This window comes from Labrus bergylta, chromosome 16 (genome assembly GCF_963930695.1).
Source record: "Labrus bergylta chromosome 16, fLabBer1.1, whole genome shotgun sequence".
NCBI lineage: Eukaryota > Metazoa > Chordata > Actinopteri > Labriformes > Labridae > Labrus > Labrus bergylta.
Genome location: NC_089210.1, coordinates 16735576 through 16748938, shown reverse-complemented (window position 1 = coordinate 16748938; position 13363 = coordinate 16735576). Strand labels below are relative to the sequence as shown.

Here is a 13363-nt window from a genome sequence, read left to right as displayed (position 1 = left end):
AAAAGAAAACCATCAGATGTGACACTTTAAGAACACTTTTTAGAGTAAAGATGAGTGATGATCATCACCTGCCCAGCAGACAGTAAAAAGCAGCAGTCCTGTCCTATAGTCCATCATGTTCAACTGTGTGTCCACTGTTCTCTGTCGTCCTCTCTGCACTCACATAAGTAGAGGAGGAACACATCAGAGTTTTGCATTGACTCCTCCTCAGATAGATAAGAAAATAATTTAATTTGGATATCACCTCTTTACTTATGGACTTAAATTTTCAACGCAACTGACCTTTTTATTTGCTAATCTTTTCTTTTTTTCGGTATATCAATTCAGGCAGCCAATCAGGAAGAACACAAAGCAGAATAACACACAGCTCCACTTTTTGACAGATATTGAACATAAAGTAACATCTGTGATCACATGTACCAAAATTATTCACATCTAACAGGAAGTTAATCCCCATCATGTTCTTTGATGGTGTCTTCTGTTCTCAACATTCATGGAGGATTTTGTCACATGGGCTCAGGGTATCAGAGAACAACAGTGGTATTAAAATCTCATTTTCTAAAAGTTTGATTGAATAAGATCACCATAGAGGAAGCTAAAGACCTCTGGTTCAGTTACTAATGTGAATGTGATCCTGATAATTGTGAGTCATTCTGTTTAATACAAAGGTATTTTCATAATGTCTTACAGCTGTTTTTCTCCTTACTGTAAAAGTGAACTGGTGTTTAATATATATAAAAATAATTATAATACATTTAATTTATTTGATGTACAGAGTCACATTTAAAGAAAAACACTTTTAAACAATGGTACAAAAAGAAACATTAGAAATTTAAAGCAGTGTTTATAATGTTTCTATCAGTGATTTGAATTGTGGCAGGTCCGTAAAGGTCTCAGGTGTGTTTGGGGAGAGAGATCCAGAGGGAGAGGGGCAGCAATGGAAAAGGCTCTGTTCCCCAGGTTCAGTGCTTGGTGTTAATCATTATTGGTGTGAGGGCTCCTCCTCTGGTGGCTTCATGTTACTGGTGTTCAGGCTCTGAGGGGTTTTTGTTCAGCTCTACTGATAGATTGTGTCACTGTGGCTCTCTGGCACAGTAATACACTGCAGTGTCTGCAGGCTGCATATTCAGTCCATTCAGAGTCGCTGTTTTTCTGGAAGAGTCTAAGTCGATACTGAACTGGTTCTTTAGTGAATCTTTGTAGAAAGTGTATCCAGTGGATCTCACTCCAATCCACTCCAGTCCTTTCCCTGCAGGCTGTCTGATCCAGGCTGTGTAGTAGCTGCTAAAAGAATAAGAGACCTGACAGGTGATGGTCAGACTCTGACCTGGCTGCACAGTCACAGAGGCTGGCTGTGTCAACTGTTCACACTTCACACCTGTTAAAAAGAGAACATGTTTAGTAAGAAATGATCAAGTTAAACTGCAGAAGAAGAACTGTTGACTTTGACAGATGCAGACAGACTCACATCCAGCTGCCAGCAGCAGCAGCAGAGCTACAGAAAACATGGTTGATGTTGAAAGTGACGTGCTGTGAACTCCACTGACGGCCTGATGGGAAGTTTTTATAGCTGAGTAACAAGGAAGCTCACTGAGTTTGCATACAATCAAACATATGAAGCATCAATGATGGTCTGACTGGAGCCAATAGGAGAGTCTGTTCATTGTTTTTATATCTGCAGAGTGACTCTGAAACTTTCGTCAGGAATAATTGCGTCTGCTGTTCCAGTAAACTGAAATACACCTGTAAGCTAACTGAATAATTCTGCAGCTTCTTTATCAAAATTTGTGATATTCTGTTAGTCCAGCCATTTTGTTTTCTTTTGTTCTGTGTTCACTTCCTGTTTTATGTTGTTATCTGCTGCTTGTGAATAACATGTAGCCCATCTTCCTGCAATTCTTTGGTTTCCCTCCTTTTGTCCCAACACACCTGTGTCTCACCTGCAATAAGTCTGCCCTGTATATTCACCCCTGTGTTTCTACCAGCCCTCTGACAGATTGTCATCGTCTCCTGAGTGTGTTCATGCTTTCCAGCCTTATTTTCCCTGTTTGCTTTTCCCGGTTTTGAACTTTCTTTGGATTTTGTGGATTTGCCCTCGTTGGATTTTTCTGCCCTCGCTGACTGCCTCTCTGTGTTTGACCTACAAACATTTGAGTAGAGAACTTTTTCTTACTATCAGTTTTTTGTGTCCTGGACTTTCCTCTGCATCTGAGTGTGGTTATGAATTGTTAAACAAAATGTCCATTATCATGAACTCACAGACAACTTGGAGAAGAAACTGTCAAAGTTAGAAATTATTTGACACTCTGTGGCCAATCACAGTCCAGTAATACCTCCGGACCATGATGTAGGAGTCTGATATTGAGTAAATCACATTTTGATTTTTGTATTTCTGACACGTATTCACAAACAATTTTTATAATTTGATGTTGAGACAGCTGAATCTTCCCAGTGATGGTTGTAAACAGAGGAAGTAGTTTTTGTACGACTCTCCTGTTATTGTCGCTCACTGTGGGTCTCTCACACAGTAATACACAGCAGTGTCTTCAGGCTGCAGACTCTGTCCTGTTAGAGTCATTGTTCCAGCAGACATGTCTCTGTTGTAGCTGAACTTGTTCTTCAGAGCATTATTTTGGTAAAAGTCTCCACCACCCCACCTATGACAGATCCAGTCCATTGGTTTCCCTTCACGCTGTCTGATCCAACCTGTTGCATAGCTGTTATCAGTCAGAGAGTAACCAGAGACCTGACAGGTGAGGGTCAGAGACTGTCCAGGCTGCACAACCATTGAGCCTGGTGTGATGAGATCAATACAGTGCACACCTGTGGAAACACAAATCATCATTATCTCCATCATTCATCTGATTATGAGTTGTTTCTAAACAGTTGAAAATATCCTTACAGGATCCAGCGGTCAGCAGCAGAATCAGAGCTGCAGAGAACATGACTGATGATGAAGCTGATCTGATGTGAGAACTTGATGCATTAACACACCCAGTGGACTTTCTTATATGGCAACAAGAGGAGCCTAATTTACATACACAGGATGGTAAATCAACCGACTACGTTCATTAAAATATTTCAAAATCCTGGTAAAAGTGAGTATTACTCTTAAACTCTCAATTAATCAGAGATAGGGATTGAAACAATGTTTAAGTGACACATTTATTAGAAGATCTAATAAAGCCTTAAGACTGTTTCTCTCTCTCTCTTTACTGTTACAGTCAAATGAAGTTGAAATCATTTGTTGTGTGAGAGCTCCTCCTCTGGTGGCTTTAAGGAACAAGTGTTCACAAGGGGAGAAACTGTGTTTTTCATTAATGACACTTGGTGCTCAGAAACAGTAAAGCTTGATGGATATTATTAACCACATGTCAGAAGTCTTTCATGGTAAGATTTCAACACATGAAGTTATAAAATTCTTCTTGTTGCTGCAGTTTACATTCCCCAAGCATGCATATCTAAATAGTTCACTACAGAATGATTACTTCTAGGATGTATCATAGAGATGCTGTAGATTTAACTGCTGCTCTATATATTTTATATTATTAGTTCTTGTCTACATTCACAATTTGAATGTGTCTTCCATGTCACTGAAGTAAGAGGGGACTAAAACTTAAACTTCCATTTATTGAGAAACTGTGTTTTAAAAAAAAAAATGAAGTTGATGACTTGATAAGTATTTGTTCAACACTCAGAATTTTCATAGTTGATTGTGAATCACATGAAATATTGTGATGGTAGTAAAAAGAGGAAGTAGTTTTTGTTCAGCTCTACTGATGGGTTGTGTCACTGTGGGTCTCTGGCACAGTAATACACTGCAGTGTCTGCAGGCTGCATATTCAGTCCGTTCAGAGTCACTCTGTTGCTGGAAGAGTCTAAGTCGATACTGAACTGGTTCTTCAGTGAATCTTTGTAGTATCTGGTGGATCCAGCTCCGCTACCGATCCACTCCAGTTCTTTCCCTGCAGGCTGTCTGATCCAGGCTGTGTAGTAGCTGCTAACAGAATAAGAGACCTGACAGGTGATGGTCAGACTCTGACCTGGCTGCACAGTCACAGAGGCTGGCTGTGTCAACTGTTCACACTTCACACCTGTTAAAAAGAGAACATGTTTAGTAAGAAATGATCAAGTTAAACTGCAGAAGAAGAACTGTTGACTCTGACAGATGCAGACAGACTCACATCCAGCTGCCAGCAGCAGCAGCAGAGCTACAGAAAACATGGTTGATGTTGAAAGTGACGTGCTGTGAACTCCACTGACGGCCTGATGGGAAGTTTTTATAGCTGAGTAACAAGGAAGCTCACTGAGTTTGCATACAATCAAACATATGAAGCATCAATGATGGTCTGACTGGAGCCAATAGGAGAGTCTGTTCACTGTTTTTATATCTGCAGAGTGAAAAGATGACTGGAAATCATCTCTGCTTTACATATGATAACAGATATAATATATGTGATCATACTGTAGGATCAGATTGGTTGAAAGTGTTTACTAATAACTGGTTTAATTCATTTTAGGATTAATCTTATCAAAGAGAGCAGAAACAATCAATAAAAAGAGATGATAAGGAAATGCTATTAGAAAGAGCTTTTCTACTCTTCTTATGTTAATTCATATTGTGTGTATGTGATTATATAGAATTACTCATTAATAATGTTGGTGTACTATCTTCATATCATGTGGAATATTTTAAATCTTTACATGTTTTGTCCACGTGTTGATCTCTACTGTATGCTTGGAGTTCAAACCAAATGTAGACACAGTTTCTCCAAACAGATACAAAGAATTTAATCAGCTGCATTGAATAAAAATAGAAGTAGTGTTTTGTAAAGTCTGCAAACATTAGTAGCAAGGAATCTGCTCTGGACTGACGAGGAGTACGAGATTGGTGTACTGGATGTGCTTATAAAGGCAATCCACTCCAGTCCTTTTCCAGGTGCCTGTCTGACCAAGCTCATCTTATAGCCTCTAAATGTGAATCCAGAGGCTGAACAGGTCAGTCTGTGGGATTCTCCAGGCCTTTTAACCACTGCTTCAGGAAAGATGACCTATATTCAGTGGTGATTCGAGAGTCTGTTGGGGCCCTATAGGTAAAAATGTATTGTTGGGCCCTCCAACCAGCGTTCATTACCATCATGTCTGCCAGTGTCCCGACGCTTACTCCTCTTCCTCTTTTTCCCAGTTTTTTTTTCTCCCCTATATACGGATAATTCTCCTTCATTTTTCTTTATCAGCTTTCACTGACAAACTCTGGTTTCCACAGCAAAATAATGCATGCAACGTTCAGCAGGGCAACATCATATATCATAGATCATTTTCTCAAAATACTTATAAACTGTCCATGAACTATAAGGAGCAAGAGATGATTTGATCATTATCAGGAACTACTTAGAGGACACTAATCAAAGTTAGAAAGAAATCAACAACCTGTGACCAATCAGAATCGAGTATAAAACCTGACCATAGTATATGATTCCAATATTCAGTCAACCAATACTCAGATTTTTTTAAACTGAAATTAAAGATGCTGATACAGCTGAATGTGCAGTGATGGTGGTAAACAGAGGAAGTAGTTTTTGTATGACTCTCCTGTTATTGTCTCTCACTGTGAGTCTCTAGCACAGTAATACACTGCAGTGTCTTCAGGCTGCATATTCTGTCCTGTTAGAGTCACTGTTGCAGCAGACGTGTCTCTGCTGTAGCTGAACTTGATCTTCAGAGCATTATTTTGACTGAGTCCACTTGTACCCCACTGATGAGAGATCCAGTCCATCGGTTTCCCTTCACGCTGTCTGATCCAACCTGTTGCATAGCTGTCATCAGTCAGAGAGTAACCAGAGACCTGACAGGTGAGGGTCAGAGACTGTCCAGGCTGCACGACCATTAAGCCTGGTGTGATGAGATCAATACAGTGCACACCTGTGGAAACACAAATCATCATTATCTCCATCATCCATCTGATTATGAGTTGTTTCTAAACAGTTGAAAAGCTCCTTACAGGATCCAGCGCTCAGCAGCAGAATCAGAGCTGCAGAGAACATGACTGATGATGAAGATGATCTGATGTGGGCTGGTCTGTCCTCTCACTGATGCTCATACACACATGACTTATTTATATGGCAACACATGGAGGCCAATTTACATTCAGAGGGTTGTAGATCAGCTGACTTAGTTTTTAAAAACTCTAAATGATGGGGACGTGTTGTGGTGTTTCCTTTAACTGTTTCCCTAGTCGAAAGAAAAGGTGGAACTTCAGTTCTTGTTAAATAATTTTAATCATGTCGTAATAACCATTTTATGTAAATTAGGAAACTACTTTATTAAGTTTGCTGATGAACAAGGTTTCTGGTGGTGATGTACATACAGTATGATTCTAACAATAGTCAGTTTTGTATTTAATTGTATTTAAAAGGTTCAGACTTTAAAAAGGTTCTTTTAAATTTGAACAAGGAAAATTCCAGAACGAGTACCTGACACATTTTTATTTAAGTTTTAATACTGAATAATGTGGGATAATGTGATTGATTTTTTTTCAATGTTGCAAATATGATTGTAACATAAAGTAATGAAAAAAAGTCTGCACAAGAAGGAGGAACTCTGAACCAAGATCAAAGAAGAATTATGTTGCTCAGTAAAATCTGCACAAACGAGACAATAAGAAACCATCTTATCCTCATATCACCAAAACCTGTGTTGCAAGAAAGACAAAGTCTCTGAGCTCTGGTGCTGATTACACACATTTAAATCAGTCACTTTGCATACATGTAAGGCACATTTGGTCCCTTTTGTGTAAATGAGCACATCAATTAAAATATTTACATCAAATTAGAGGATATATTTTATTATATATTAAAGGGATTGCAACTTTGATTTATTCTTAAACTCTGTTTTTGAAATGAAATTGATAATATTATGTAAAAGTACAAGACCAGTGATACAAATGTACAGACAACAAACACTGAACAAAATTATTGTTCAGTGTTTGTTGTCAAAAGAGGAAGTAGTTTTTGTATGGTTCTCCTGTTATTGTCTCTCACTGTGGCTCTCTGGCACAGTAATACACTGCAGTGTCTGCAGGCTGCATATTCAGTCCGTTCAGAGTCACTGTTTTGCTGGAAGAGTCAAAGTTGATACTGAACTGGTTCTTCAGTGAATCTTTGGTATATGTGCTATATCCCACAGCACCTACTATAATCCACTCCAGTCCTTTCCCTGCAGGCTGTCTGATCCAGGCTGTGTAGTAGCTGCCAACAGAATAAGAGACCTGACAGGTGATGGTCAGACTCTGACCTGGCTGCACAGTCACAGAGGCTGGCTGTGTCAACTGTTCACACTTCACACCTGTTAAAAAGAGAACATGTTTAGTAAGAAATGATCAAGTTAAACTGCAGAAGAAGAACTGTTGACTTTGACAGATGCAGACAGACTCACATCCAGCTGCCAGCAGCAGCAGCAGAGCTACAGAAAACATGGTTGATGTTGAAAGTGACGTGCTGTGAACTCCACTGACGGCCTGATGGGAAGTTTTTATAGCTGAGTAACAATGAAGCTCACTGAGTTTGCATACAATCAAACATATGAAGCATCAATGATGGTCTGACTGGAGCCAATAGGAGAGTCTGTTCACTGTTTTTATATCTGCAGAGTGAAAAGATGACTGGAAATCATCTCTGCTTTACATATGATAACAGATATAATATATGTGATCATACTGTAGGATCAGATTGGTTGAAAGTGTTTACTAATAACTGGTTTAATTCATTTTAGGATTAATCTTATCAAAGAGAGCAGCAACAATCAATAAATAGGTGATAAGGAAATGCTATTAGAAAGAGCTTTTCTACTCTTCTTGTGTTAATTCAGTAATATTGTGTGTATGTGATTATATATAATTACTCATTAATAATGTTGGTGTACTATCTTCATATCATGTGGAATATTTTAAATCTTTTCATATTTCCACCACGTGTTGATCTCTACTGTATGCTTGGAGTTCAAACCAAATGTAGACACAGTTTCTCCAAACAGATACAAAGAATTTAATCAGCTGCATTGAATAAAAACAGAAGTAGTGTTTTGCAAAGTCTGCAAACATTACTACCAAGGAAAAAAGTTTTGATTATCTAGGTGGAAACTGAATTTTCATCTCTTCCAGTAGATAACAGTATCAATGCTGATAAATATGAATGTTCCCCGTTATGGTGGAAAATAGAGGAAGTAGTTTTTGTACAACTCTCCTTTTATTGTCTCTCACTATGTCTCTCTGGCACAGTAATACACTGCAGTGTCTTCAGGCTGCATATTCTGCCCTGTAAGAGTCACTGTTCTAGCAGACGTGTCTGTCCTGTAGCTGAACTTGTTCTTCAGAGCATTATTTTGGTAAAAGTCTCCACCACCCAACCTATTACAGATCCAGTTCATTGGTTTCCCTTCGCACTGTCTGATCCAACCTGTTGCATAGCTGTTATCAGTCAGAGAGTAACCAGAGACCTGACAGGTGAGGGTCAGAGACTGTCCAGACTGCACGACCATTGAGCCTGGTGTGATGAGATCAATACAGTGCACACCTGTAGAAACACAAATCATCATTATCTCCCATCATCCATCTGATTATTCTCTGTGTCTGATGTGATCATTAGTTGTAAAGCTTTATTACTAAAATTGATCAAATTATGTAATTTGTGTTTGAGATCCCAGAAATGTATTATAAATAAACTTTGTTGTATTTCTTTCACTTATACTTTAAGCAAAATAACTATATGAATCTATAAATGACTATTTTTTAATCTTCAACAGTGAACTGGTGTTATGATCATTATTGGTGTGAGGGCTCCTCCTCTGGTGGCTTCATGTTACTGGTGTTCAGGCTCTGAGGGGTTTTTGTTCAGCTCTACTGATGGGTTGTGTCACTGTGGGTCTCTGGCACAGTAATACACTGCAGTGTCTTCAGTCTTCAGACTGTTCATCTGCAGATACAGCTGCTGTCTGCTGTCGTCTCTGGAGATGGTGAACCGGCTTCTGACTGAATTAGAGTAGTAGATGCTACCACTACCACTACTAATAAAAGCGATCCATTCCAGTCCTTTTCCAGGAGCCTGTCTGACCCAAGCCATCCAGTAGCTGCTGAATGTGAATCCAGAGGCTGAACAGGTCAGTCTGTGGGATTCTCCAGGCCTTTTAACCACCGCTTCAGATTCTGTCAGAGTCTGACCATCAACACCTGAAGAGACAGAAAAGAAAACCATCAGATGTGACACTTTCAGAACACTTTTAAGAGTAAAGATGAGTGATGATCATCACCTGCCCAGCAGACAGTAAAAAGCAGCAGTCCTGTCCTATAGTCCATCATGTTCAACTGTGTGTCCACTGTTCTCTGTCGTCCTCTCTGCACTCACATAAGTAGAGGAGGAGCACATCAGAGATTTGCATTGACTCCTCCTCAGAGAGCAATAACTTTTGACTTCTGTCTTGGATACTTTAAATTGAAAGGTCATCAGTTGTATCATGCCAGTAGAGTGAAATCAGAGATTAACTTGATAAAAGGACATTTTATTTTTATATACGTAATCAATGATGCAGGAGTTGGGACAGCAGCCAAATATGTTTGATTTAAGTCATTGAGATTTCACGTTTTCTAAATCTGGGTACACCATGAATACCTGTTGTGTTTTCTTAAAAGTCAAACAGATGAACTCTGTTACCTTGGATCAAACAAAAGCTGCAATGAAACTTAAACATTTGTCATTCTCTCTGCAGTCTGTTTCCCAAAGGTGTAAGACAATGAGGTTGACTTGTCCTCTCATGGATGATCTTTTCATCTCATACTACCAAAAGGATTAGAAATCTTTTTTTTGCATCAGTTCCTCATTTTATTGCCATGTACACTTTATCTATAGACTGTTTGTGTCACTGAATGTTTGATATGATCATTATTGGTGTGAGGGCTCCTCCTCTGGTGGCTTCATGTTACTGGTGTTCAGGCTCTGAGTGGTTTTTGTTCAGCTCTACTGATGGGTTGTGTCACTCTTGGTCTCTGGCACAGTAATACACTGCAGAGTCTGCAGGCTGCATATTCAGTCCGTTTAGAGTCGCTGTGTTTCTGGAAGAGTCTAAGTCGATACTGAACTGGTTCTTCAGTGAATCTTTGGTATGTGTGCTATATCCCACAGCACCTCGTATAATCCACTCCAGTCCTTTCCCTGCAGGCTGTCTGATCCAGGCTGTCCAGTAGCTGCTAAAAGAATAAGAGACCTGACAGGTGATGGTCAGACTCTGACCTGGCTGCACAGTCACAGAGGCTGGCTGTGTCAACTGTTCACACTTCACACCTGTGGAGGAAAACATGTTGAATATTGAATCAGTATGTTTAGAGTCATTGTGCTGTGATCATACTGTCAGTGTGTCTGCCTCAGTGAGACTCACAGGATCCAGCAGCCAGCAGCAGCAGCAGAGCTACAGGCAACATGGTTGGTGTTGAACCTGACATGATGGAGCTTCTCTTCTTCTCTGACTCACAGCCTGATGATGAATCTTTATATCAGACTGTGAGGAAGTTCAATTTGCATAGAGACAGACTTGGCTTGACTCCTAGCAAGCAAATGTATTTCTCATCATCTCTTCATATTCTGTTTATGGGATGGAAGGGTGATTTTTTTGATTGTCTAAATTATTTTGTCTGGTTCTGGGATAGTTAGTGTTCACCTTTTATGGTTTTGTTGACATTTTAGATAATAGATGTATCTGTTTATTTATCCTTATTTGACACAGGAATGTTTATTATAAATATCTACCAATCATGATTTGATCGTTTCACCAATAGACAAATTGAACATGTTTACCTGTTGTCATGGTGATGTTAATCTGTGTTTAAATAACTTAGCCAAATAAAAGGGTAGAACAATGAGATAGGCAGTGTTGTTGTGGAATCACCAAATCTGGAGTATGAGTCAAAGAAACAGAGTCACGTCAGAGTCATGACCTCGTTAACTGAGTTACTTTTCTGGATGAATCCTTGATAGATGTCTGCACAATTTGTGGTTCCTTTTTCTGCATCCTTACAGAGACAATAGTCACATGCAGGTGAACTCTCGTGCCAGCACATGCTTGAAAGTGAATACATTTTAGGACCAAAAAAATCAAAAGTCTTTTTCAATCAATAAATATGAGCCATTTTCTCAAATTCCAAGTCTGAATGCAGTCAATGCTGAAGTCTGGTTTGAATCACCAGTGCTTGTTTTCAAGTTGAGTCACAGTCCAGGACGTGATACTGAAACACTGGAGATTGGATTTTTTGAGACATTTTGATAAATCTTTTTTTCAATGTATTTAATGTCACAAAGTAGTTTTACTGTCAGCTAAATTCTGACGAGAGAGAAACACAACTTTAGACGTCACCAGCTTCAATGAAGTGACAGCCTGCAGGTCACAAAGCTTTTTATTATTGTCTCTATGATTTAAAACCAACAGTTAGGCTGAACCCACCGAATCAACTGCTGCTGAATGTTTCCTTCTTGTGATTGAGCTTTAAGAGACTTTGTCACAATGCTCTGCCATTATATGTTTGATCTTTTATCGCCCTCTGTTGGCCTTTGTAAAAATGCATTTCGTCAGGTTTTATTTTTCTTCTGGCCTCTTTTATCAGTGGGTAAATCTCACACAGTAATACACAGCAGTCTATTTGACCTTTTGGTTGCATCACTGCTTAAAGCCCCAACATGATCTTTTCTGCAGGTCGTCTAAACATACTCATTCTGCAGCAGAGTTACTCTGACCCACCCCTCCCTATACGCATAACACTCTCTGTGAGTGGTGCCTCATCATTTATGGTGTGCTTCGGGTTTGCGTAAGTGATTTAAAAACATTTTTTTTATCAGGCTTGTGTCTATGGTAATTATTACTAGGATGGAATCATTGTTGTGTAAACATGGTCTATTATCACCATTTTGTTTTAAGTGTGTGCGCAGAAAATTAAAATCCTCGGAGCGTTGGCATTTCAAACGTCTCTTTAAAACATAATTTTAATAGGTGTTAAAATCTCCCTTTTTATCAATCAAGGAGAGACAGACACATTCCCTGAGTTAAAAGTTTCAAGGACCAGCTGCTTCAAGCAAGAAGATTCACGTTTATAGTCAGAACCACTAAATATTTGATGTTATCATACTACTTGAAGAACATGTGGAAGAATACCAGAGATGCATTATTTTTTTCACATCAAAGTGAAGTTTATTCTATAAATAAAAAGCACAGAGAGAGTACTGTTTGACACACTCCAGTCCTTTTCCAGGAGCCTGTCTGACCCAGCTCATACGGTAGCTGCTGAATGTGAATCCAGAGGCTGAACAGGTCAGTCTGTGGGATTCTCCAGGCCTTTTAACCACTGCTTCAGATTGTGTCAGAGTCTGACCATCAACACCTGAAGAGACAGAAAAGAAAACCATCAGATGTGACACTTTCAGAAGACTTTTTAGAGTAAAGATGAGTGATGATCATCACCTGCCCAGCAGACAGTAAAAAGCAGCAGTCCTGTCCTATAGTCCATCATGTTCAACTGTGTGTCCACTGTTCTCTGTCGTCCTCTCTGCACTCACATAAGTAGAGGAGGAACACATCAGAGATTTGCATTGACTCCTCCTCACAGTCAGAAGTAAATCATTAGTGTCCATTCAAGATGGCAAACTTTGGGGTTTTTATATTTCCATTTGGACAGCTTGCATTTCAGCAATAACACAAAGCAAATTAAAAACACACAGCTCCTTTATCCAACATGTTGGGAACATAACAGCTGTGCCCACGTGTACTAAGAACTTACATCTATCAGGAAGTTGCTCCCCGTGATGTTCTTCAGATTATATCTTTCACCAAGCTTTTATAAAAGTGTTTCTCTACATTAATGAATTGATTATTGAAAACATAATTTATGAAAGTTTGAATGACAAAAATCGGATATAGGACATTAAAGTCTTCTGGTTCAGTTATGAGTTGTATTGTTTAAAAATCAGAAGAGAGAAGATAAACTGTGTGTTTACATCAGTGATTCTTTGTTGTAGTCATTGTTTAAGGACTTGTTTCCAACATGTTTAGTTTCTCATGTTGAGATGTCAGCAATGTCTTCACGTTATTCTTGGTGCATCTTCTCTGTTCTGCTGCAAATCCAGAAACAGAACCACAGAGTTATTGTTTCTGGAGATAAACATCTTTTAGGGTTAATCCAATAAACTGCACATGTATTGTTTGAGTTAAAAGTATTTTTTTCTAGATCAGAACATTTGTATGTATGCAATCATTTGCTACATCAATTAGAATCAGAAATACTCTATTAATCCCTGGGGAAATATTTAGACATCACAGTTAGTCTTATACA

At 39.0% G+C, this 13363-nt stretch overlaps 1 long non-coding RNA gene and 1 gene segment (V, D, J or C); both read right to left on the bottom strand.

Annotated features, from left to right (window-relative positions):
* Positions 1-13363, bottom strand: part of LOC114921854 (uncharacterized) — a 34248-nt gene that overhangs the window by 4567 nt on the left and 16318 nt on the right. The window lies entirely within an intron of this gene.
* Positions 2362-2945, bottom strand: LOC136182984 (Ig heavy chain V region PJ14-like). The segment is given in 2 exon segments: positions 2362-2823; positions 2903-2945. Coding segments are annotated over 2 exon segments (360 nt in total).